General features: G+C 39.5%; 1 protein-coding gene across 2 annotated transcripts in view; it reads left to right on the forward strand.

Moving 5' to 3' along the window:
* U2SURP (U2 snRNP associated SURP domain containing) overlaps window positions 1–25046 on the forward strand; it is a 48117-nt gene that overhangs the window by 15655 nt on the left and 7416 nt on the right. The window contains exons 7-23 of one of the 2 annotated variants that reach the window (XM_054386130.1): window positions 8–102; window positions 186–221; window positions 317–399; window positions 882–1047; window positions 2097–2308; window positions 3261–3304; window positions 6533–6637; window positions 7714–7780; window positions 7866–8029; window positions 9081–9243; window positions 9713–9792; window positions 10722–10809; window positions 12053–12175; window positions 13516–13672; window positions 14016–14111; window positions 14940–15006; window positions 16139–16301. In XM_054386130.1, coding sequence (XP_054242105.1) covers window positions 8–102; window positions 186–221; window positions 317–399; window positions 882–1047; window positions 2097–2308; window positions 3261–3304; window positions 6533–6637; window positions 7714–7780; window positions 7866–8029; window positions 9081–9243; window positions 9713–9792; window positions 10722–10809; window positions 12053–12175; window positions 13516–13672; window positions 14016–14111; window positions 14940–15006; window positions 16139–16301 — 1909 coding nt within the window. Of the gene's footprint in view, window positions 1–7; window positions 103–185; window positions 222–316; window positions 400–881; window positions 1048–2096; window positions 2309–3260; window positions 3305–6532; window positions 6638–7713; window positions 7781–7865; window positions 8030–9080; window positions 9244–9712; window positions 9793–10721; window positions 10810–12052; window positions 12176–13515; window positions 13673–14015; window positions 14112–14939; window positions 15007–16138; window positions 16302–25046 lie in introns of those variants that run through there. The other variant, XM_054386131.1, reaches the window with a different exon arrangement.

Consider the following 25046-nt stretch of genomic DNA (forward strand, 5'->3'; position numbering starts at 1 on the left):
TTTGTAGAATACAAGAGGAGCGTGATGAAAGGCATAAAACAAAAGGTAGATTGAGTCGTTTTGAGCCACCCCAGTCAGACTCAGATGGCCAGCGTCGTTCAAGTAAGTAGATGGGGTTTTTTATGTTTCTTTGGGATGCAAAATTTGTAGACTAAACTATATATATTTTTCTTCTATTTCTTCAGTGGATGCTCCTTCAAGAAGAAACAGATCATCTGGTGGTAATATAGATTCTTTTCACATTCAGTATAATGTTGTCACTTAAATGCATAGTAAGGATTATAACTTTTTTTCTGTTTCCCCCTCATCATTGTAGTACTGGATGATTATGCACCAGGGTCACATGATGTTGGAGATCCAAGCACAACAAATTTGTATCTTGGAAACATTAATCCTCAAGTAAGTTTGGAGACAAGGAGTAAAGTGCAATATTGGCATATTTGAGTCCAGCTGAATTTTTTCCCAGAGGCAATTTTCTCCCTTTTTTATTTTAAACCATACATATATATTTAAACCCATATACTAGGTACAGTTGGTGATTGTAGAGACAGTATCTGTTTGAATGAATGCCCTGTACACGGGGCTTCCAAAGTTAAGATTTTGACTATCAGTTACAAAATGCAAAAATGCTCAGTTAAAATTGTGTTTCTGTGTATATCTCCATGCAGGGTGGATCATATCTCAGAAATTTGAGTGTGCTCAGTTTTTAAATGCTAGTTTTGTAAATGATTTTTTTGCATTAGATCTCATTGGGAAGGTATCAATGAATTGTTTTTCAAGAAACTCAGAAAACTCAAATCTCGACAACTGGACAGTAATACGAAAGAGTATCTTTAGAAATACATTAGCAAGATGCTAATTTTTACCTTTATTTCATGTAGATGAATGAAGAGATGTTATGTCAAGAATTTGGACGCTTTGGACCATTAGCAAGTGTTAAAATTATGTGGCCAAGAACTGATGAAGAAAGAGCAAGAGAAAGAAATTGTGGCTTTGTGGCCTTTATGAACAGAAGAGATGCTGAAAGAGCATTAAAGAATTTAAATGGTAAACAGATTTCTCAGTTTGGAATTATTAATTATCTATGTAGGAATATTGAAGAGTAACTGTAGGCATATCTGCAAATGGTTTTATCAGATTAGTGATAGGTATGCTGTAACTCCAGCAGATACTACACTGGCAGTGGTTTTAGTTTACCCTATTTTACTGACAGCTGAATGCCATCTAACTGTACCATATACAAGGGCTGTTGGCTTTTGCCGTGGGTAAAGATGTCAAATTTCTGACTGTTTTCAAGATGTGAGTGGGAAGTAAGATTTGATAATGCACAGGATAAAATCACTAATCAATGATAAATTATACGTGATGTTCTTTTTAAAAATGGCTAAATTCCTACTACTGAAGAGGTAACTTTAGTATGTCAAACATGTAATTGTGCATATGGACAATCTTGTTTATCTTTTATATGAAAACAAACAAACAAAAAAGGCAAAAAAATATCTTGACTGATGAAGAAAGCTATGTGAGGAAGTTCAGAAGAATCCAAAAATCAGCATCCTAAGCAAGAAGATAAAAAATAGAAAGTTGCCTCTTGCATAGCTTACTCTAGAATGGTCCTTTACTAGGACTATTCGTAAGTGGGTTTATAACTATTCAGTTCTAATTGGTTACTGCACAATTGAAAATCAATTATTACAAAGAAAACATTTTGAAGAATTGAAGTGCAGAAATACAATTTAAGAATTGGCCAGTTCATTCTGATTTACTGAGTTGAGGATGAATTAAAAAAAACACCCCCACAACAAAACAATTGTGTACTTTAGTCTCCTGAAAATACATATTGGGGAAAGATTAATAAAATAGGCTTTCATTTGCACATGCTGTAGTCTGATAGATGTGATACTTTCTGCTTACATTGTTCATCAGAGTAAACTATGGCAGGCAAACCTAAACATTGCCTTTGAAGAGAGAAATCTTGAGTAATGCAGAATCAATTTATAATGTCATGGTGGTTTGCTTTCATTTTATGTGGGTTTGTTTGTTTTGTTTTGTTTTTTAATTTTTTTTGGGGTGTGTGTTTTCCTTCACTTTTTCAGGCAAGATGATTATGTCATTTGAAATGAAGCTAGGCTGGGGCAAAGCTGTACCTATACCACCACACCCAATATACATTCCGCCTTCTATGATGGAGCATACCCTCCCGCCTCCTCCGTCAGGACTGCCTTTTAATGCCCAGCCTAGGGAGAGATTGAAGAATCCCAATGCTCCAATGTTACCACCACCAAAAAACAAGGAAGATTTTGAGAAGGTAACTTACAGTACCCTGGGCCATATTTCATTGTTAAATACTACATCTGTGACAGTTTTTCAGTGGCTTCATAGATTTGCATTGTTCAGGCCGACTTTGGCAGCCCTTAGCGTACAAATTCACTGGCTCCCTGCTGTAGCCAAAGGGAACCAACTTAATTCCTGAGCTCTGTTTCATGTCTTTGTTAGGGTACAGTATATTTGCTCTTGATTTGTTTTAGTGCTGCTTTAAATCTGGCTATCATTTTCCTCCTCCAGGCTCCCTGGATATTTTTCTCCTACGTCCCCCCTTTTTGTTGGCTGCCAAATTGCAGTATCTAAATTGTTTTCTTTAGATAAAATAATACATTTTAATTTGGGTAGCATTATTTTTACACTAGAGGAGTTGATACTTTGTGTAGAAGGTAATTAATCTGGACATTGAGTAAGTATTTTATGCTACTTATGGAGTCAGTTTTCAGATTTTTGTTTCTGGAATAATATCTGATAAAAGGGTAAGTATTTTATAATCACAAACCAACTTGATTTACATTCATAAGAATTTGTTGGTTCTTTGAGTGACACTTAAATGTTAGGGCTGAGTTTTTTCTTTTTTTTTTTGTAAGACTTGGGAATAAAGTAATACCAACATGATCCAAGTCAAATAGTTTCGAATCTTTTCATAAACTTAAGAACTCCTTTCTTAATAATATTCAGTGTAGTACCTATTCAGTTCATCAATGTACATTCTGACAGGAATGTTCGGATACTTTGCAATTAGTGAACCTTTATAGTTCACTGACACAACCATTTACATTTGTGTAATTGCTTAGTTATAACTTCACAGCAGTGATTGCCTGCAAAACTTGTGATAGATGTGTAGTATTTTCATTGCATATGTATATTTTTGCTTGTTACTTGTTAACAATACTCACATATTCTATGTTTATTATCTGATGTGACTTCATATACAGACTCTGTCGCAAGCCATAGTCAAAGTGGTTATCCCAACAGAAAGGTACATGTTTTTCTTTATTATTACTGATCTAAATATAGAAAATTTCCCCTTCGGAATTTTAAAGAAAAATGGTGATGTTGAGGAAAAGGTAATGGCTTGACTGAGCAATAGTTTTTATTTTCATCACTCTTGAAAGAAATGTCTTATTATCCTTACCTTAATAATCTCTTTTAGTGAGGATAGCTTCACTTAATTACCTTTTGTGTTTAATTTTGAGCAGTAGAAATAGTTGCTGGGTAGTTTTGTGAGTGAACACTAGGGTGAAACAGCTTGCCTTAGAGATGATGACATAAGTCTCTTGAGTACTTCCTTGCTAGAATGCAGCTGTCTCCAGTGTGGTGGTGCTGTGGGGCTTTTTATTTTACTTTTACTTTTTGGCCTTTTTGACTTGTAGAATTTGTAATCAATTGAGTTAAAAATCACTTGTGATTTCTGCTACATTTTTTATTTTTTAACATGCAACAGTTAATTTTAGGTACTGAAAAAGATAGTTCTGTATTGCAAGGGTATTTCTGTATTGTGGTTGCTGTCAGTGCTCCTACCTACACACTAGTCTAGGTACACTCTTGCTCAGTTAAGCTAAAACCTTTTCCCAAACATAGGAACACAACACTGTTTTAACAGTAAATAAGCACAAAAGATTACCAAATTCTCTTTGACATTGGCCTTGGTGAGCAACACCAGCTGAACTGTCTGCGGCAGCGGGGGACCAGGAAAACATCATGGGATGGATTGGGAAAGTATACAGTTTTTGACCAGACATTGGTACGATCGGCTCCAATAAATGTGGTTTTATTATAACTGAAAAACTTTTTTTTCTTTTTTTTTTCCTTTTTTTTTCTTTTTGTTGGCCAACTTAAGCTAAAAGACATTTTAAAATAATGCACTTAAAACTATCATCCTTTTTTACTACACTGTTTTAATTGTCACAAAGTCCCTTTTTTCTTTTTTATTTTTGCGTGTGTCTGGGGGGAAGAAAGATTTGTGAAGCTAGTTGTAGTACTATATTAACCTATTTGTCAATAGTGTTTTTGATGAAATTTTAGGACAGTACAGTTTTTGTTGGGTGGAGACATGACTAATGAGGGCGACCAGGAGTCTTCATTTGAGAAACATTGAGTAGAACAAGTACTTGTAAAACTGTACAATGTTTACAGAGGAACTTAGCTATCAGAGAAAAATGTTCCCGTTTTATTTACTGTAGCATTCTGAAAGCTTCTATGATAAGAAAAGTTCATATTAATTGAATTGTATTTGAAAACACCTTTCTTTTTTCTGATGATCTTCAAAGGTGCTAATGCCAGCTGCGAAGACTATTACACTGTGCATTATGTCCTGCAAAAATTTGGACTGAATTCAGTGGGATAATACATTTAATTATTCTCCTTTGAAAATGTTCAGTAGTGATTTTAACATCTTTTCTTAGTACTTAGTAAATGGGAAGCTGTCAATATACGCAAACAAGTCTTTTTCTGAGAAACTAACTTCCAAGTAGTCAGCCAAAACGCATGTCACACCCTCTTTCAGATATGGGATATACGGAATCTTTTCTTCATAGATCTGAAGGCTGTCCAAAGCAGATGTCCTTGTTCAAGCATAATCTGCTCTTGGGCAATTTTATTGTACTCACTGAAAAAAAGAATTGGATAAAACCCAACAATGTGGTTCTGCAGGAAGCCAGAAATAATCACATTAAACTTGCCTTAAAATAAATGCATGGTGCAATAACTGAGAGGCTTGAAAGCTAATTGTAATTTTTTCTTACTGATGTTTTTCAAATACAATTAATACAACAAGAACAGTCTTACTATTTAGACTTTCAGAACACTGCTTTAAATAAAATGATTACAGAATTACTGGACTGTGTCCTCTTTACAATGTTTCTGGGATTACAAAAAGCAAACAGGAAAATTGAGCTGTAGGTAGCTGTCTGGGGTTTTTTTTGCATAATATTTGAGGCAAATGTAGATTTAATGCTATCTGGTATTAACCAGAACATTTGCTAAGTTTGCAGATGGCAGGGGCAGCTTTTTATTACTATGTTTTTTAAGTTGAAAATATTTTTTGATCTAGTACATTTTATCTGTGGCAGAAATTTGGATACTCATGCTAGAAAAATCACCTCGTTACTAAGTAGTAGTAGAAAATTCTGCAGCTTTTCAGTGTACCAATTTTTAAAATTTTAATAATTAAAAAATTACTAGTAGGAATTTTTTTTTAACATGAGAACCAATATCTATCTGTTCAAGAAAATTTAAAAATGGAAAAATCTGTTTAATTTTTTTCTTTGCTTGCATCACATTCATAGGATATGTATGTGTCTATGTCGGTAATCTATAATTGAAAATTTGGGACTCTGTTTCCAATAAACCCCCAAAGATTGGAAACTGGTGTTTAACTATTCTTTACAAAGCTTATTTGACTATCTCCTGTTAGCGTGCTTCTAAGTGGCTCTGCATTTTCAGATGTGGCACTTCACATCTGCTTCTTGCCTGCCTCAGGATGCAGTGCTGAATGAAACAAATACAGATGATTTTTAGAATGTTGTAATTAAAAAAAAATGATTTGATTCATTTGAGTTTGTGAGAGAGGAATTACTGGATGGTATGATATTAAATGATGGATAATTTTGTTGTATGCCAGTAGTTGAGCCTTGACCAAATAGGGATTATATAAATTTAATAAAATCATTGCCCTGTTTGGCATCAGGAAGGCTATTTGCCTTTCATATTGAATAGCTTGTGAGTTGAATGGAGTTTCTATTGAATATTCAAAGCTTTGTGTGTTTAATTTTGAGCATAACATCCAGCCACTTGTTCTTCTGTAAAACTTCAGTGGATACTTCGGTCCTAGTGCTAGACAATGTAGGTGAGGGCTTAGTTCTTAATAGCTAATTGTACTTTGGTGTTCAGTTCTCTATTTTTATTGCTAAAGGACTATTAAGCTTCTGTTAAGCAAGAGATGGTTGTAGGCTAAGGCGTGGAAATGCAGGAAAGAGGTGTCCTCTTAAATTCTTACTCCACTGCTCCTAGGCATGTTTTTATTTTAGAATGCCCGTGTCTTTGATGCAAGGCTATAATATGTTCCATGTTACCTTGTCTTCTACACAGTTTTCTTAACAATACAGGCAAAATAATCTCCTGCACAGTTGTAGTATCTTAGGTGGAGTGTAGTTTTATATAGTGTTAGGTCTGAATCAATTTTTCTTTAACTGTGTTGTTGTTGTAGGAATTTGCTCGCTTTGATACACCGAATGATAGAGTTTGTGGTACGGGAAGGGCCTATGTTTGAAGCCATGATCATGAACCGAGAAATCAACAATCCAATGTTCAGGTGATTATGACATTACTTCAAATAAATTGCACTAATTATTTTCGCTGTTCCTAATATCTTGCATTTCTGAAATAACAGTAAGAGTTGGCACGCTGTGTCTTGTATTTATGTGCAGGTTTAAATGTTACAAATGCATGTGCTATCTTTTTATGAAAAATATGCTTTTTTATTCCAGTTGTTACTGTTGTGTACATATAAAATACTATAGATGAACTATAAAATGCATTTATACATATGTATAATAAACAAAATTACATTTAGCACCTGAGGAATTCCAAATCATCAGTGGAAGGAGGAACATACATTTCTTAAAAAGAAAAAAAACCAAACAAAAGAGACAGACTGGCTCAATCTAAAGTCCAGTCTTCCTGGAGCCTGATTTTTAACCTTAGTAAGACCTGGGGGCCCTTTATCTTTGATGTCAGTGCAAATAGGGTTAAAATTTAGATGATATAGTGAAGCTGTCAAGATTTCCAACTCTTGTCATTAATGGAATAAAAAGGGATCAGTTGCAAATTTTATTGTAAAGTGCAATTTCTAAAAAACTATTTTGGGAAAACAATGACTTTTCAAAAAGACAAAATACAGAGGTCAGAATATGTTGGCCATTAAAAGTGGGCTGTTTTTTAAAATTGTGAAGAGTGTTGGAAAACTTGAAGCCATTTAGCACTTCATCTGAGCAGCCTAAACATGTAACTGCATTTTCCTGCACTGCTTGTGCTGAGGCTGCAGTTACCCCCATATTGGCTCTTGGCATTGTTGATTCTTCTGCTTTACTGTGAGGCTGCACAGTGATTCTTTCTGACTCTGTTCTGCTTTTAACCTCTGAGAAATGCTGTGCCTTTGTGGAGTTCTGCTCTCTCCTTTGCAGATCACATACATATGTGTGTGGAGTGGTTGCACTTGTTCTGCACAGCTGTGTTGTAGGTGTATGTGATTTTTAGCTATCTTGAGCTCACTCGGTAGCTGACTTGGGATTCTAAAAAGGATTTGATTAAATTTCTTTATTACTTTGAGTTTTCTTGAGCTAAATAATTTGTATCATGTTTTGTTTCTTTTTTTGCTCTTCGGTTTAGGTTTTTATTTGAAAACCAGACTCCAGCCCATGTTTATTACAGATGGAAGCTTTATTCAATTCTTCAGGCAAGTAGAATTTTAGTGACAGTTCCTAACTTGAAACATGATGAAATAAAAGAATACCGAAATAAAAATGTTATTTTTTTCCTAGGGAGATGCTCCAACCAAGTGGAGGACAGAAGATTTCCGAATGTTCAAGAATGGATCATTTTGGAGGCCACCACCATTGAACCCGTACTTGCATGGGATGTCAGAAGAGCAAGAAACAGAAGCATTTGTGGAGGAAACGAACAAGAAGGGTGCACTTAAGGAAGAGTATGGACTTCCATCAATTTGTGCTGTTTTAACTGTGAATCTCCTTGGGTTTTTTGGCCATTGTGCTTTTGTAGTTATGTCATCCCTAAGATGTTACCATGTTGGTGATAACATTACTTAGAAGCTCTCTTAACGTCAGTGCTTTCCAGTTAGTCTTTTTTTTTTTGTTTTTTTTTAATTGTTGCTAAAAATAAGTTTGGGATTTGATAAGATTAGTCATCATTAAACAGTGAGTCAGTTCAGTGCAATTGTTAACCCTTTATTTGAAGAGCATTGGGAAGATCAGAGTTTTTGCCCATTTTCTGTACCTATCTGTTGGGGGCATATATAGCACCTTTCTCGACATTGTTATGGTCTCAAGAAGTAAACAGTAATCTTGAGAGCAGTTATTAGTAAGCAGGAAGAGGCAGGTCAGAGTTCTTTGCTGTGAATTCTGAGTGTGTTGGGGATGGGTATGGTAGTGGAAATACATAGAGGATTTTCTTAATTTTGCTGTTACTCTTCCAGCTGTGTCCTTAGCATGTGGATTTTTTTTTCTTTTATTCTTTTCATCATAGTTAAGATAGGTGTCATGGTTCTGGAGGTTTTAATACATAATTTATTATATCTTCTTTTTGAAAGGCTCCAAAATTACTCTTTTGAGAGTGTTCTCTATATATGGTGGTCAGGGAAAACATGAAATAATTCCTTCATATTAGCTTTCTGAATCTAATGTTTCATATTCTGCATCAGAAGTTACTTGCATGCTTTAGATTTATCCATTTTAATTTGGGCTTAAACTAAACCCAAAAAGAGAATTACTTTATTAGAGATACCAATCTTCAGCATTAGGCACTTCTGAGTTAATTTTCCCTGGTTTCTGTATGTAGTCCAGACTGGAGTGGGAATGTTTTTGCACTTTTTATGTAATGCGGACGCGTGTGTTCATAAATGACTGCAAACAGCAACAGAATGCAGATGCATTTAAAATTGCTTTTGTTCTAAAGATGGAAAAATTTCCTAAAGCACTGTGAATTTTATATTGAAAATATTACAATTCTTGGTATTTTAGACAGAGGGACAAATTAGAGGAAATTCTGCGTGGATTGACTCCTCGGAAGAATGACATTGGCGACGCAATGGTTTTCTGTCTAAATAATGCGGAAGCTGCTGAAGAAATTGTAGACTGCATTACAGAATCATTGTCCATTCTGAAGACTCCTCTTCCAAAGAAGGTGTGGTGATTTTATACAACCTTGTGTTCTGGGGGAAGAGATGGCTTAACAGCACACATAAAATTTACAAGTGTTGTAAGTTTCAGATAGCAATGAACTTTTGTATTAAAACAGGGACATGAATTGAAGTATGGTGGGATTTTGTTACATATTTTTATTCTTTCTGAACCCACTTTTAAATGATGTTCTAACTTACTGTTAAGTTGAAATCAGCAGAATAGTGTGTTCAGATAAGGAAATAAAAATTGAAATACCATGGGCTGTCCTTTGTAATAGTGTTACAGTGGCTAGTACCCTGTAGCATCAGCGACAAATTGTGTCTCAGCTTGTTTATTAACAGTATGACTGTGTTCTTATTTGGTACTTCTAGATAGTTTAAACTATCTCGTGTTCTTTCTGGAAAAATGCCTATCTTTTTAGGGCAATTTAAACTCTGGAGTTACATTAATTTGGACCTTCTTTATTGTAGATTGCAAGATTATATCTCGTGTCAGATGTGTTATACAACTCTTCAGCTAAAGTTGCCAACGCTTCCTACTATAGAAAATTGTAAGTATAGTGTTTTAGGTGATTGATGATTTAAAAAAAGAACATCCTAAGATTCAGTTTTGTACATCCCTGGATAAAAGTGGTTGTATAGAAATTCACACTTTTCCTGTTAGGATACTGTTACAACACTCATGATACGTATATCTCTTTGCATGTTACTGTGTAGGGTTGCTTCCTAATGCGAAAGGAAGTGTATATCCCCTATACAAGAGGATCACTTGCCTGGAACCTCATATAAGTGAGAGAATTCAATTGCCTTTTACAAAAAGAGAGCCTGTAGATAGTATTCAAGATATAATACAGCAAATAATCCATGTGAAGAAGTCAATTTTTGAGATTGATTTGTTTTTAAGGCACTGAGCAGAATTTGGGAAAAATGTCCAAGGGAGAGGACCTTTGTCCTGATTGTGTCTGTTTCCTGGAATCTCCCTGATGTTATGGTAGTGTGAGGGAGGAATATTCAGCATGTTATGAAACTGTAGCAATAGCAGTTGAGGTTTTATTGTTGCAGTGTCGTTGCTGTGCCAGTTTACTTCTTGCACATTGAGAGAAGCTCAAGGGATACTAGGCAGCTGTTACTCCCTGTGCTTTTATTGTAACCAATAATTTTTTAAAAATAGGTATTTAATTTTGAGACAATTCTTTCATTGTACATAAGGTGGTAAAACTCCCTTTTATCCTCCTCCAGTCTTTCCAGGCTATATCAAGGGACTGCAGCAGATGTGAAGATCTCCCTTCACAGTTCTGTTGTTGTCCAAGGTGTTTTAATATGTAGTAATCATATTTGCTTTATAGTTCAGTTCATGGCTACTATAGGGATCAGAGCCCTGTGCCTTTGAGTCCTGTGTCCCAGGTATTTTCATGAATTATGTATGTCCAGAAAGCATATATTACAAAGTTTAACTTAAGAAATGTATGTTTAATTCTAGTTTTGAAACAAAATTATGTCAGATATTCTCTGATCTCAATGCTACTTACCGTACAATACAAGGCCATTTACAGTCTGAAAATTTCAAGGTATGTATTTCATTGTTCTTTATGTGATATGAAAGTCAAATAAGTAAATATTCCTCCACAAGAGAGTACATACTATGATAATGTGGCTTAGATCTCAAGCTTCCTAGTTAAGCTTTACTTATTTGCCTTGCTTTTTTTTTTTTTAAATAAAAATTAAGTCTACTCTCTTGCAAAGGTAGCTTGGAAATTAAGGAAGAAAATTATCATCTTGCTGCCAAAGTGTACTGGTAGATATGTAGCTGTGGAGTTGAGACAATACCTATCTAGTACTTTAATTGCAAACAAGGCCTTCTAGCTTTCTAATTATTTTTGGACCATCTATATTTGAGTTTCAAAAATAAATTTGGGCTGCTCAGTGTGGCAAGAAGCTGCTGGCCATAACAGCATAAACTTAGTTTTAATCATTTTTATGGATAGTTAGGCTTTATTTGTTGAGGTCTGATAACAGTTTGTCAATGGGTGGTTGAGAGTGATTTTTGAAATACAGTGCTCTACTTCTCATTGCTCTCATGCTCAGCCTGGCTTTCCCTTCTGTTTTAAAGATGCCTCTGCTGTTTTGGTTTATTCAGGCTTTTTCTATCTATTTAAATCATAAGCTTTAAATACAAGACCTACAGTGTAGTTAGTTTTTCTGTATTAAGGTCTTGACCCTGCTTGTCCTACCTTCTCTGCTCTCAGTTGCTCTAGACTGAGAGTCAGTTTTAGTGTATGGTAAAAGACAGGCAGCAGAATTACAATTTATTTTTTTTACGTCTACATCTCCAGCTACATTCGATGTGTCCAGCTTGAAATGAATCCTTTCATTTCAAACATGCTTAACTTCTGCAAAAAATGAAAGTAGGAACATAATCTCAATGTGGATAACCCAGGGTTAATTTTAGTTATATTACAAAGGCAAGTAATTTTCTTTTATGTTTAGTAGAGGAACCTACTTCATATATCTGGGCAGAATGCAGTTTACTATTGGTATAAGAACTTTGAACAGCTGAAATAGATAATGCAACAGGAATTTGGAAGGAAAATGGAACCAAGTGAGATTTTTTTTTTTTAAAGTAGTTCCTATATACTTAATTTTTAAACATTACTAGTTTTGCTCAGTATAGTGTCATTGTAATATATTCTGGTATGGAACTAGTTAGGAGTGTCTGTCTCCAGCAGTAGTTCTTTGGTGTATTTCCAATCACTTAAAATTTCTTAATTCAAATTTATTAGTGTGGTGGGTTTTTTTTGCTATTCCTTTTAGCAACGGGTAATGACGTGCTTCCGAGCATGGGAAGACTGGGCAATCTATCCAGAACCATTTCTGATCAAGCTACAGAATATATTCTTGGGGCTTGTAAATATCATGGAAGATAAAGAAACAGAGGTAAGTGACCTTGGTAGTGCTGCTAGCAGAAGGTGTGGAAAAGTGTGTATATATAAAATGGATCTAGCAAGGATTATTTTGATATCTCTAGGTGAGGAATCTTGCTTTTTGGTTGTTGATGGGCTTTTTTCCCTCAGACTCCTGGGTCTTTAATACAGGTGTAATGGGTATTTTCAGAAACAAATACAGTTTAATTTGTTTATGCATTTGTTGGTTGTAGGTTAGGTGCTGTGGTGTAGTTAACATTGTGAATCCATTTCAGATCAAAGACCAGTGCACAGTGACAGGAATTTCCTTTGTATTGGAAATACTCTGTAGTATCCATCTGTGGAATTTTGAGTTAGACTCTTGGGTGTTAGGTTTAATTTCTGAGAGTTCTAAGTAGCTAGGAATCTGGTTACCTGAATCATCCACTTCAGTTTTGTGGGTGCCACTCTTGGATGTAATACAGCCATCAGCTCTTACTTTGAGAGGAAGGTTATAACAGGTCATTCACACTGGAGATGTTTTAGTCTTTGCTGTGTTGTATTGGAATAGTAGTTATGCTACAGCATTTAAATAGATTTTTTTTTTCTTTACAGAGGTTATTTTAAACAGGATGTGTAGTGAGTTTTAGTTACTCCATAGTACATTCAATAGACATGTAAAAATGTCAGTATTTTAAAGCTCTGTGCTTCAAATTTCAAGAATACCATTAATGCTGAATGTGTACTGATCTGGTTACAGATATATTATTTAAGAGAATCAGGTCAGTGGACACTAATAAATGGATGTTTATTTAGGATAAGTTATTTTTTTAACTTGCTTTTAGAACAGCAGGAAGGAGACCAATGGTGTAAAGGTTAACTTATTTCCCTTAGCAGCTATGAAGGACAGTGCCTGTGGCTAACACCTTGGGATATGTAGGTGTATTTATCATGTATGTGTGTTCCTTAAATTTGTGTTCCTGTGAAATAGTTAATTTCTGCCAGTTGTTCAGACTGCTGGTTCTCAGGGAATCTTCTCTCTCTATATAGTAAGTATGAGTTATTTTACTGTAATTGGCTCATTTCAAGCTAAACCTCATCTTAATAAAACTTCTTTTAAACATAGCAATTGTAAACCTTCTAGTATGCTGTGGGTAAATTCCAAGTTCTTACTTAGAACTTTTTATGGGAGGATGTTGCCATATTTTTCCTCTGCCATAAGCTAATCTGCTTGGCAGCAAAATTTGTTAAAGTTTTGGGGTTGGGGTTTCAGGTATTTTTAAAGCTACTCCTTTAAAAATAAATGAATCAATAGTTGGAGAAGTAAAGAAAAGCAGTGTAGGTTTTATTCTTGAAATTACTATTTGCTTTCAGGAAGTACCAGATGATCTTGATGGAGCTCCCATTGAGGAAGAACTTGATGGTGCACCACTAGAAGATGTGGATGGAATTCCCATTGATGCTGCTCCCATTGATGATCTTGATGGAGTCCCAATTAAATCATTGGATGATGACCTCGATGGAATTCCTTGTATGAAATATTTCAGCTTTACTTTCAATTTGAATCTTCAACTTTTTGATGGTCTTTTTTTTTATTTCCCCCAAGTAGTTTTAACAAGTACAGAGAAGAATTGCAGAATGTTGAATTGATTTTTTTAGGAAAAATTAGTTTAAAAGCTGCTTTTAGATTGTAATTCCTTCAGACACACAGTAGGTATCTTCTGATGGTTGTGCACATGAATTTCCAGATCCTAATTTCTTTTCTTTGCAAACAATAAACCAGTGAAGTATACTCCAGGATTTAAATCTGATTGTAATATTAAATTTTCCCATTTGACCTTTTGAAGAGCTCTTTCTCTGTCTTTTTCCATCAGTGGATGCGGCTGAAGACTCAAAAAAGAATGAGCCTATATTTAAAGTTGCTCCTTCGAAGTGGGAAGCAGTGGATGAATCAGAACTGGAAGCTCAAGGTTAGTTTTGAAAGTATATATTGAGCTGTGGTTTAGGCCCAGCTGGCAGCTAAGCACCATGCAGCTTCTCACTTCCCTGCCACCCTCTTCCCCTGCCCCAATAGGATGGGAAGAGAATTGGGAGAAAAAGGCTTCAGATAAGGAGTTTAATCAAGCAATATAAAAAGAGAAGAAACAACAGTAATAACAGAAATGGTAATGAAATAATGTATAAAACTAGTGGTTTACAATGGAACTGCTCACCACCCAGTCTACCACCCACCCTGCCCAGCTCCCCAGACTTGTCACTGTGGTGTCCAGTGTCCCATTAGCAGGTTGGGTTTGGCCATGGGCTCTTCCCAGCTTCCTGTGAAATAAGAAAGCTTAATGTCACTTAGCTATTTTCAGCTGATCTGTTGAAAAATGCTAGTATGATTTCTGTAGTAATACACAGGATTTTCAATTGTAACTTCTTTTTTGGTTACAAGAAGTGCAGAAAATAGTGTGTTCTTTTTTTGTTACTCTGCTTCAATAATGTGCCAAACTTTTAAAATAATTTCCCAATCATTAAGAATAAATGTAGAAGAAAAATCTGAGTATGTGATTGTCAGTCTTTCTAAATATACTTGCCTGCTTTTGAAGGATATGCAGTGTAAGTGAATAACTCTGTAAAGAGTATCTATTCTGATAATACCCAATTTCAGTATTTGTATGAAATAGTCTGTATTAAGTGCTAAATACTAAGTGGTAAATTTTATCACATTGTAATTTTTAGTATATCTGCAAATACTGATTTTCAGATTAAGTGATAGCTTTTTCCGTTAAAATTGTCTTCACTATCTCTTCTAGCTGTTACTACTTCTAAGTGGGAGCTTTTTGATCAACATGAAGAATCTGAAGAAGAGGAAATTCAAAAGTAAATACTTTTTCGTTCTGATGAAAAAATATTAATTTTCTGCCTCTAAGGTTGAATGTCCTTGGAACTCCCTAGAAGATATCCATGTATTAAAAGAGCAGAATAAAAATTAAATTTCGAAAGGAGGAAAATAAGGAAATGGAGAAAAATCAGAATTTTAGTGTGGAACGCCTTCAGTTCTCTTTCTTCTTCTTTTTTCCTTAACACAATAAATTACACCTTCTGGTAGAGCTGTTAAATCAGCATCAGTTTAAAGATTAAGGTTAATAACTTACTGTCAAATAATACGAACTAAGACAGTAGTATTTTACATCTTGGAAATCTTCATGTCAGATACCTATGAAATGTATCTACACCTCTGCATTTTGGTTGCATGACAGAAACAGTGTATAATGTTCTGATGTGTACATTTCTTCGGATGCTAACAGACTTCTGTGCCATCTGTTGCTTTTGAGCGGTCCTTTTACTTGGTTCTTAGCCCATTGAGAGCATCTCTTAACATTGTTTTAAGCACCTTGCCTGGGTTGCACGTAGATCTGCAGCACTCTAGTGGCCAGTCTGGGAATATCACTAAGTATCTGCCCTGTCTCAGTTTTGTCTCCAAAAAGCAAAAGTGTAGTAAATTTCTTTTTGTTCTTTCATAAAAGAACAATTGGAACACTTAGAGAGATTTTGAGGTAGTGGACTGGTTTTGTAGCTGAGCTAGATATGGACTCAGTAACTGTAAGTTTCAAGAACTCTTCTGTAAATTATCTGAGTAATAAAAACTAAAGATTAATTAAAATATTAAGATACTTGTGTCACCGATAGAGACTGTTTTGTAGCTGCAGACTTTTACATAACAATCTTAACAGGTTTTGAAACTAGAATTTTTAGACGTTGGAATGTGCTGCTCAGGGAGGTGGTGGAGTCACCATCCCTGGAGGTGTTCAAGAGGGGATTGGACGTGGCACTTGGTGCCATGGTTTAGATAGTCATGAGGTTTTGGGTGACAGGTTGGACTTTGATGATCCTTGAGGTCTTTTCCAACCTTGTTGATTCTGTGATTCTGTAATTACAGAAAAAAGCAGGAGAGATAGGTAACTGTCTTAAATACATTTATGTATTTATGTTAATTCTCTGTTTTCTGTAGTCAAGAAGAAGAAAGTGAAGACGAAGAAGACACACAGAGTTCCAAGTCGGAAGAACAGCACATATATTCCAATCCCATTAAAGAAGAAATGCCTGAATCCAAGTCATCAGTCAAATATTCAGAAATGAGTGAAGAAAAGCGTGCCAAACTTCGAGAGATAGAGGTCAGTATGTGGTGTTTTGTGCCACCCTTCTGTACCTTTCCAGTCCTTCTGCCTCTGACAAGTTCTTTCTGTAAAATAGGGGCTTATTTTTACTGAAATCCTTACAGCCCTGTTACATAGTAGTTTTTTGTAGTCCAGTGTGTTTTTATAAAGGTGCATTTGTTTACAGCCTATCCTTTTGGGTTTTGAAACAACACAGGAAAAAATGAAAAATTATGTCAAGGGATATTGCATATCGAGAACTACTTTGCTTTTTCAGTGTCCTTTTTCAGTATCATTGATAACCTCACATTGCTTGGATTCCTCCATGCTTTCCTTCTTTTGGCAAATGCGGTGTGCCTTTTGGGTATGGCCTTAATCCTATGCCTTTCTTGGTCTCTCATGTCTCTTGCCTAGAAGCGTCCATATTTTATTGCATTTAAAAGTTGCTCTTTTCACTGTGTTAGCTATCAAACAAAATAGATGCAACTAAACCAGGTGGTCCTGGAAACAGGGCATTTTAATTGAAGGCCTACATGCACTTCAGAAGCATTACTTCTATTATTCTTTCCAAGCATAGATATTAGCATAGCTGTCAAGGTGGTTGAGTACAGTTTCTTGTATCTTCCTGCTGACCTCTGAGGTTGTGATTGACTGAGAAGGTAACTTGAATTTAGCATGAGTTTTGTCTAGCAGTGTAGCCTTTCAGCGATACAGTGCCATAGAAAAACAGGTTTAAAGTTACATGCAACTTTCCAGTTTGTATTCAGTGTTAAAGCCCATACTGAGTACTGGAATTCTTATACCTCCTGGTCAGTGCACTAAAACGATATTAAGACACTGCAAAACTACTTGTTGCAGTTGTAGCACCTCCAAATGACAGATTATAACTTGGGTAACATTTTGAAGGTAGAGTGGTGGCTGTCTACCTGTTTATGCTATAATGTAGTAGTTACCTAAAATCAGAAATTAGCAAACTCCCATAATACTCTTCTAAAATGTACAAGCAATAGTATTTTAACATGTTAGAACTGTTGTTTCTCCCAGATATGTTCCTGTTTAATAATTCAGGTTATTAAAATTAATGGACTAAAACCAAGCACTTGGAAAACTCTTGCTTTGCATATCATTTTGAAAGTTCATGATGCATAACCATTTGTAAGTGAGTTAATTCTGAATTTGAGAAAAGCTAAATGGGATTTATGGCTGACTTGTAGTGGCAGTAGTTCAGTAGGAAATACATAATGTCAGGCTACTGAAAGTACAAGTGAAGCTAGTTTTCATTTTGCTGTAATAATGATTGTAGCAGTTATGGAAAGGGCTCCTGTCAGACTGAGTATCTGTTTTATAGATGTTGCCTTGGCAGTTGCAGAGGCTGATTAGGAAGTGATTTAGTTTAACCATTGTCAGTTTTACACAAGCACAAGTGCTGTAAATTTTTTTTATCAGAGTATCCCATCTGTAACAATTTTAGTGGTAAATATTTGAGGTTTTCAAGTGCATGTTGCCATCTTTGTTCTTTATGGTAATTAAATTACCATCTGAGTTTCACACTTAAAATCACTTGAAAGGGTAGTGTTTTTTTTTTTAATCGTTTTCCTAACACCACAGACATTATATAGAAGTACTTAAATATAAAAATGTATCCTCAGCAGGAAAGTACTCCCTGTACTACTTCTGAAGTATTCACTCTCAAAATTTCTTACCCACTACAGAATGCTTTGAGTTGGAAGAGACCTCATTGCAGGGACACCTTCAACTTGGTCAGGTTGCTCAGAGCCCTGTCCCAGTCTGATCTTGGGACATCTACCACCTCTCTGAGCAACCTGTACTAGTGTTTCACTACCCTCATTGTAAACAAATACCTTCTTTATAGCTAGTCTGAATCTCCCCTCTTAGTTTAAAACCATCATCCCTTGTCTTGTCACAACAGGTCCTGCTAAAAACACTACCCTCATCTTTCTGTTAGGCCCCCTTTAAGTATTAAAAAGCCACAAGAAGGTCCCCTAGAAGCCTTCTCCAGGCTGAAAACTCCTCACTTTGTGGAACAACATGCTGGCTTGTACCTCTGTGGAGCTGATCACATGCTCTCTCTCAGTATATGAGTGATGTCTACTTAGTCACAGTGATGAGAAGACAACCTGTGCTCCCAAGTCCTAAACTGGAATAACACTGACTACCTTTCAGTCAGCAGGGACCTCCCAAGACCTTTGGTAGGTGACTGAGAAAGGTCTTACTGTAACATCTGCCCAATCTTCTTCAGTACTCTGGGATGAATCCCATCAGGTCCCATGAACATTTGAATGTCTACAAATGGAAAAATCACTGTTCCTGCAGCTGGGACTCTCCAGATCAGGGAACTGGGCAGGCCCACAGTGGCCTCATGGGCATTAAGCTCTGGTGCATACAGGGGCCAGCTAATAGGTGTGGTCTCTGGGCTGTATGAGAGAAGAGTAACAGCACAAGATTTGAACTTGATAGCCAAGCGGCAGAGGACACATCAGGGGTGCACAGCAGTGGGCCCAGTGCATGGCTACCAAAGGGCAGGGATGAGCTTCCTAGGCATAGGGACTGCCTCAGGGACAGCAGCCCAAAGGCTTCCTCTGAAGGATGCTGGGCAGAGGGGAGGTTGGCAAGGTGACAAGGGGCAGGGCTGCGCATGGGAGGCACATCACCCTGATGGCACAATGCCATCACCTGGCAACGGTAACACGGCACTGCCAGTGCCCCAGGACAGTATAAAAGGGAGCATCCTCCTGTGCCTGCTGCCAGACCCTGGCCTGGGAGCAGCCCAGAGACATCCCAGAGGAGGCCCTTTGAGGAGCCAGTGGAAGGAGTTGGTGAGGGCTGAGGGAGGAAGCCCAGAAGCTAGACTAGGCTGCTGAAAATGAGAAGAACTGGCAATTTCTGGAGGTGCCTGAGGGAATCAGGATTTTTCTGCTTTGAGGAGCACTGCAGAGCATCTCTTCTGGAGCCAGCAGTTGTAAGAAATGGGATGTTGCCAGGGTATCCAGTGCTTTGGAGCACCCATCGGTATCCTGCCAGGCACAGGAAAGGATTCCTGCCCCCAAGGTCGATCAGGCCAGGGGCATTTGACCACTCTCAGAATGCCCTGAGATGGCTCCAGGGTGAGGGAGAATAGGGCTTGGGCATCTCTTGGGAGGCATGCCCAGCCTGTGGGAGGAGGAAGCAGGTCTTGCTCACATGCTCAGGGAGTAGCCGATCGCCAGTGCTGGGGTCAGGAAGGAATTTTTTCCCCCGGGGCGGATTGGCACTGGTCCCCAGGGGTTTTTTTGCCTTCCTCTGCAGCATTGAGCATGACCACTTGTCAAGGCTCCTCTGGTCCCTTTTGGCTGGGTCACTGCCTGCTGCTCATGCACCACGAGGATGGCCTCTCGTGCCCTGCAGCTGGGGGGAGGAAGGCTTTTTTTTCCCCGAGTGGGCTAGGAAATGCCTCTGGGTTTTTTTTGCCTTCCTCTGCAGCACTGAGCATGGCCTCTTGCCAGGCTTCCTTTGGGCCACTCTGGCCAGGGGCCTGCTGATTGTGCTTCCACGAAGGTGGCCTCTCGTGCCCCGCATCCGGGGGGAGGAAAATCTCTCTTCTCCCAGGACGGGGAAGCTTCTTGGGTTCCCCGGGAGCTGCTTTTTTTCCTCTGTAGCATTGAGCACATCCCCTTGTCAGGCCTCCCTGGTCTTTTTTGGCTAGGTTCATGCTGCTGCTCATGCACCACAGAGATGACCTCTCGGGCCCCGCATCCGGGGAGAGGAAACTTTCTAGACTCCTAGGACGGGGAAGCTTCTTGGGTTCCCCTGGAGCTGCTTCTTTTCCTCTGTAGCACTGAGCACAGCCCCTTGTCAGCGCTCCTTCGGGCCCTTTTGGCTCGGTTCTTTGCTGCTGCTGTGCTCATGCACCATGGAGAAGGCCTCTCGTGCCCTGCATCCAGGGGGAGGAAAGCTTTCTACACTCCTAGGATGGGGAAGCTTCTTGGGTTCCCCTGGAGCTGCTTCCTTTCCTCTGCAGCATTGAGCCCAGGTCTTTGTCAGGGCTTCTCTGGGCCCTTTCAGCTCAGCTTTTGCTGCTTCATGCACCACAGAGATGACCTCTCGGGCCCCACATCCGGGGAGAGGAAACTTTCTAGACTCCTAGGATGGGGAAGCTTCTTGGGTTCCCCTGGAGCTGCTTCTTTTCCTCTGTAGCACTGAGCACAGCCCCTTGTCAGCGCTCCTTCGGGCCCTTTTGGCTCGGTTCTTTGCTGCTGCTGTGCTCATGCACCATGGAGGTGGCCTCTCGTGCCCTGCATCCAGGGGGAGGAAAATCTCTATTCTCCCAGGACGGGGAAGCTTCTTGGGTTCCCTGGGAGCTGCTTTTTTTCCTCTGTAGCATTGAGCACATCCCCTTGTCAGGCCTCCTCTGGTCTTTTTCAGCCAGGTTCATGCTGCTGCTCATGCACCACGGAGATGACCTCTCGGGCCCCGCATCCGGGGAGAGGAAACTTTCTAGACTCCTAGGACGGGGAAGCTTCTTGGGTTCCCCTGGAGCTGCTTCTTTTCCTCTGTAGCACTGAGCACAGCCCCTTGTCAGCGCTCCTTCGAGCTCTTTTGGCTCGGTTCTTTGCTGCTGCTGTGCTCATGCACCATGGAGAAGGCCTCTCGTGCCCTGCATCCAGGGGGAGGAAAATCTCTATTCTCCCAGGACGGGGAAGCTTCTTGGGTTCCCCTGGAGCTGCTTTTTTTCCTCTGTAGCATTGAGCACATCCCCTTGTCAGGCCTCCTCTGGTCTTTTTCAGCCAGGTTCATGCTGCTGCTCATGCACCACGGAGATGACCTCTCGGGCCCCGCATCCGGGGAGAGGAAACTTTCTAGACTCCTAGGACGGGGAAGCTTCTTGGGTTCCCCTGGAGCTACTTCTTTTCCTCTGTAGCACTGAGCACAGCCCCTTGTCAGTGCTCCTTCGGGCCCTTTTGGCTCGGTTCTTTGCTGCTGCTGTGCTCATGCACCATGGAGAAGGCCTCTCGTGCCCTGCATCCAGGGGGAGGAAAGCTTTCTACACTCCTAGGATGGGGAAGCTTCTTGGGTTCCCCTGGAGCTGCTTCCTTTCCTCTGCAGCATTGAGCACAGGTCTTTGTCAGGGCTTCTCTGGGCCCTTTCGGCTCAGTTCTGGCTGCTGCTGTTGCACCTCCAAGGCACCACTCGAGCCCAGCCCTCAAATCTGAAACAGGTTAAAGAAAACAAAAATAAAATCCTCTTTCCACTTGTAACTTTTGTGTTGTGTGTCTCTGAAAGAGTTTTTGGAGCTGAACACCTCCTGACATTTCAGACAAATGGCAGCTTCACTGTTGCCTGATTCATGGTGAGTGGGGGAAAAGAACGGAGTGAGGAACTCTGACACAGGTCCAAGGGCTCCATCCAGGGGAGCAGCTCTCTGCAGTTAGCAACATTTCTATCTAAGAGACTCCCCAGTCTGGTGTGGCCATCAGACTATTAGCCCCTGCTGGAGCCAGGAGTTCCCTGGACACCCAGCCTCATGAACTAGGAGTCAGGGAGGGAAATCAGAATGAGGTCATCACAATGAATGAGGAAGTGCTCAGTGATCTGCTACAGAAGTCCCTGGGGCTGGATGGGCTACACCCAAAGGTGCTGAAGGAGTTGGCAGATGTGCTCACCAGGCCACTTTCCATTACTTACCTGAAGTCCTGGCTAACTGGGGAGGTGCCAATGGACTGTATGGTAGCAATTGTAACAGCTATCTACAGGAGAGGAGGATCTGGGAAACTGCAAACCTGTCAGTCTGACACTGTCAGTCCTTCCAGCAGTGTGGCTGGAAAGCTGCCTGGCAGAAAGGAACTTGAGGGGGTTCTAATAAACAAGCAGCTGAATATGATCTAGCAGTATGCCCAGGCAGTCAAGAAAGCCAATGGCATCCTGGCTTGGATTAGAAATGCTGTGTCCTGCAGGAGTAGGGAGGTGATTGCCCCCTTGCACTCAGCTCTGGTGAGGCCACACCTCAAGTATTGTGTTCAATTTTGGGCACCTCAATACAAGAGAGATGTGGAGGTACTGGAGAGAGTGCAGAGGAGTGTAAAGAAGCTGGGGCAAGGCCTGGAGAATCAATGTTATGTAGAGTGACTGAAGGAGCTGGGGCTGTTTAGTTTGGAAAAGAGGAGGCTGAGAAGAGACCTCATTGCTCTCTACAACTATCCGAAAGGACGTTTTGGAGAGGCTGCTGCTGGTCTCTTCACACAGGTAATTAGTGACAGAACAAGAGGGAATGGCCTCAAGCTGTGACTGGGTAAGTTTAGACTGAACATTAAGAATTTTTTTTTTCCACAGAAAGAATGGTCAGGCATAGGAATGTGGTGCCCAGGGAGGTGGTTGAGTCACCAACCCCGAATGTGTTTAAAAGTTGTTTGGATGTGGTACTTGAGGATATGGTTTAGTGGTGAACCTTGTAGAGTAGGGTTATTGGTGTGACTTGGTGATCCCAAGGGTCTTTTCCAACCTGAATGATTCTGTGATATAACTTCGAAACCCCCCAGTTTTTATTTATTTTTTAAAAATCAGCATAAAACAGCATATGCTCATTATTCTAACTGTGCTTTTGACCAACCTGATAGCCTTTTATGAGGACATAACTAGGTGGATAGATGATGGCAGAGCAGTGGATGTGGTTTATCTTGATTTCAGTAAGGGATTTGACACTGTCTCCCACTGCGTCCTTGCAGCTAAGCTGAGGCAGTGTGGTCTGGATGATCAGGTAGTGAGGTGGGTTGAGAACTGGTTGAAGGGAAGAAGTCAGAGAGTTGTGGTCAATGGGACAGAGTCTAGTTGGAGTCCTGTAACTAGTGGAGTCCCTCGGGGGTCAGTACTGGGACCAGTACTATTCCATATATTCATCAATGACCTGGATGAGGGAACAGAGGACACTGTGATCAAGGATGCTGATGACACCAAGCTAGGAGGAGTGGCTGACACACCAGAGGGTTGTGCTGCTGTTCAGAGGGACTTGAACAGGCTGGAGGGTTGGGCCGAGATAGATTTAATGAAATTCAACAAGGGCAAGTGTAGAGTCTTGCACCTGGGAAAGACCAACCCCATATACCAGTATAGGCTGGGGACTGACCTGCTGGAGAGCAGTGAAGGGGAAAAGGACCTGGGGGTTCTATTGGATGGAAGGTTGACCGTGAGTCACCAATGTGCTCTTGTGGCCAAGGAGGTCAATGGTACCCTGGGCTGTGGTCAGTAGGTCGAGAGAGGTTCTCCTCCCTCTCTACTCTGCCCTGCTAAAGCTACATCTGAAGTATTGTGTCCAGTTCTGGGCCCCTCAGTACAAAAAGGACTGGGAACTGCTTGAAAGAGTCTGGCACAGAGCAACTAAAATTATTAAGGGAGTGGAACATCTTCCTTACAAGGAGAGACTGAAGGAGCTGGGGTGCTTCAGCCTGGAGATGAGAAGACTTAGGGGTGACCTCATTAACGTTTATAAATACGTAAAGGGTGAGTGCCAAAAGGATGGAGCCAGGCTCTGCTCAGTGATGCCCAATGGCAGGCCAAGGGGCAATAGGTGGAAGCTGAGGTATAGGAAATTCCATGGAAACAGGAGGAAAAATTATTTCACTGTGAGGGTGACAGAACACTGGACCAGGCTGCCCAGGGGTGTTGTGGAGTCTCCTTCTCTGGAGATATTCAAGACCTGCCTGGGTGAGTTCCTGTGTGATCTGGTATAGGTGATCCTGCTCTGGCAGGGAGGTTGGACTAGATGATCTCTCAAGCACCTTTCCAGCCCCTAACATTCTGTGATTCTGTAATAGTTTCAGCCTTTCTTCATAGGATAGACGTTCCAGCCCTCTGACTGTTTCAGTGGCCCTCCTCCAGACCTACTCCAACATGTCCATGTCCTTCTTGTGCTTGAGCAGCTGTATGCAAAGCGTACATCCTGTTCTGGATTTCAGGCGCTGTGTACCTTTGCCGAGCAATTGAAGTTCCATGGAGTTTCTATTCTTCGTTTCTCTGGGTTATGGTGCTCAGTGTGCAAAATGCTCACTTTTGTGTATTTGCTCATCGAGTCATAGGAGCTATCTGAGGCTTTTGACTATAACTAGAGCAATATAACTCTTTGGTCTTTACAGTCTGGAGGCTTCAGTACCTGGTTCATTTGAGGCCATTGCAAAACAGCAAAAAGATACCAAATTAAATAGTTTACTCATTGTAGCTTAATAACAACAGATGAGACAAATTGGTTCTTGCTTGACTAATAGTTTCCCTATTTGTAGCACTTACTTCTTAGAAGATAATTACTGTCTTAATTTAGCAGATTGTGGTCTATTTTAAGACTTTGAATCTACTTCTGTTTTACACAAAACCAAAAGTGAGTAATTGCTTAGCTTCAAGACACATGGCATCCTGTGAGGGTTATTGAGTATGCCAGAATGTTATGGCTGAGGAGATACTTTGCATGTGTGTATCAATATCGCTGTCATCTGTTGTTGATAATATGATAGCTGCAGAAATTCCACTGCTCATAGATTTGCCGGAAAAAGCATGCTTTGGAAGAAATATTTTGCTCTGCTTCTGGCAAAGTCTAGGACTTGTTGCAGCTTTTGCTGGGGCAAGCCTGTTTTAAGGAGAAACAAACCACTTTGATCTGCTTTGATGCTGTCCTGTCTGTAATCAGCCTTGATTTGAGTGCAAGAATTCCTATCTTTCATCAGGCATCTGGTGATTAGTTTCCTAGTTAATAATAGTATGTAGTATGCAGCTAATGTATCT

The sequence above is a fragment of the Indicator indicator genome, chromosome 13 (genome assembly GCF_027791375.1).
Source record: "Indicator indicator isolate 239-I01 chromosome 13, UM_Iind_1.1, whole genome shotgun sequence".
Classification (NCBI taxonomy): Eukaryota; Metazoa; Chordata; class Aves; order Piciformes; family Indicatoridae; genus Indicator; species Indicator indicator.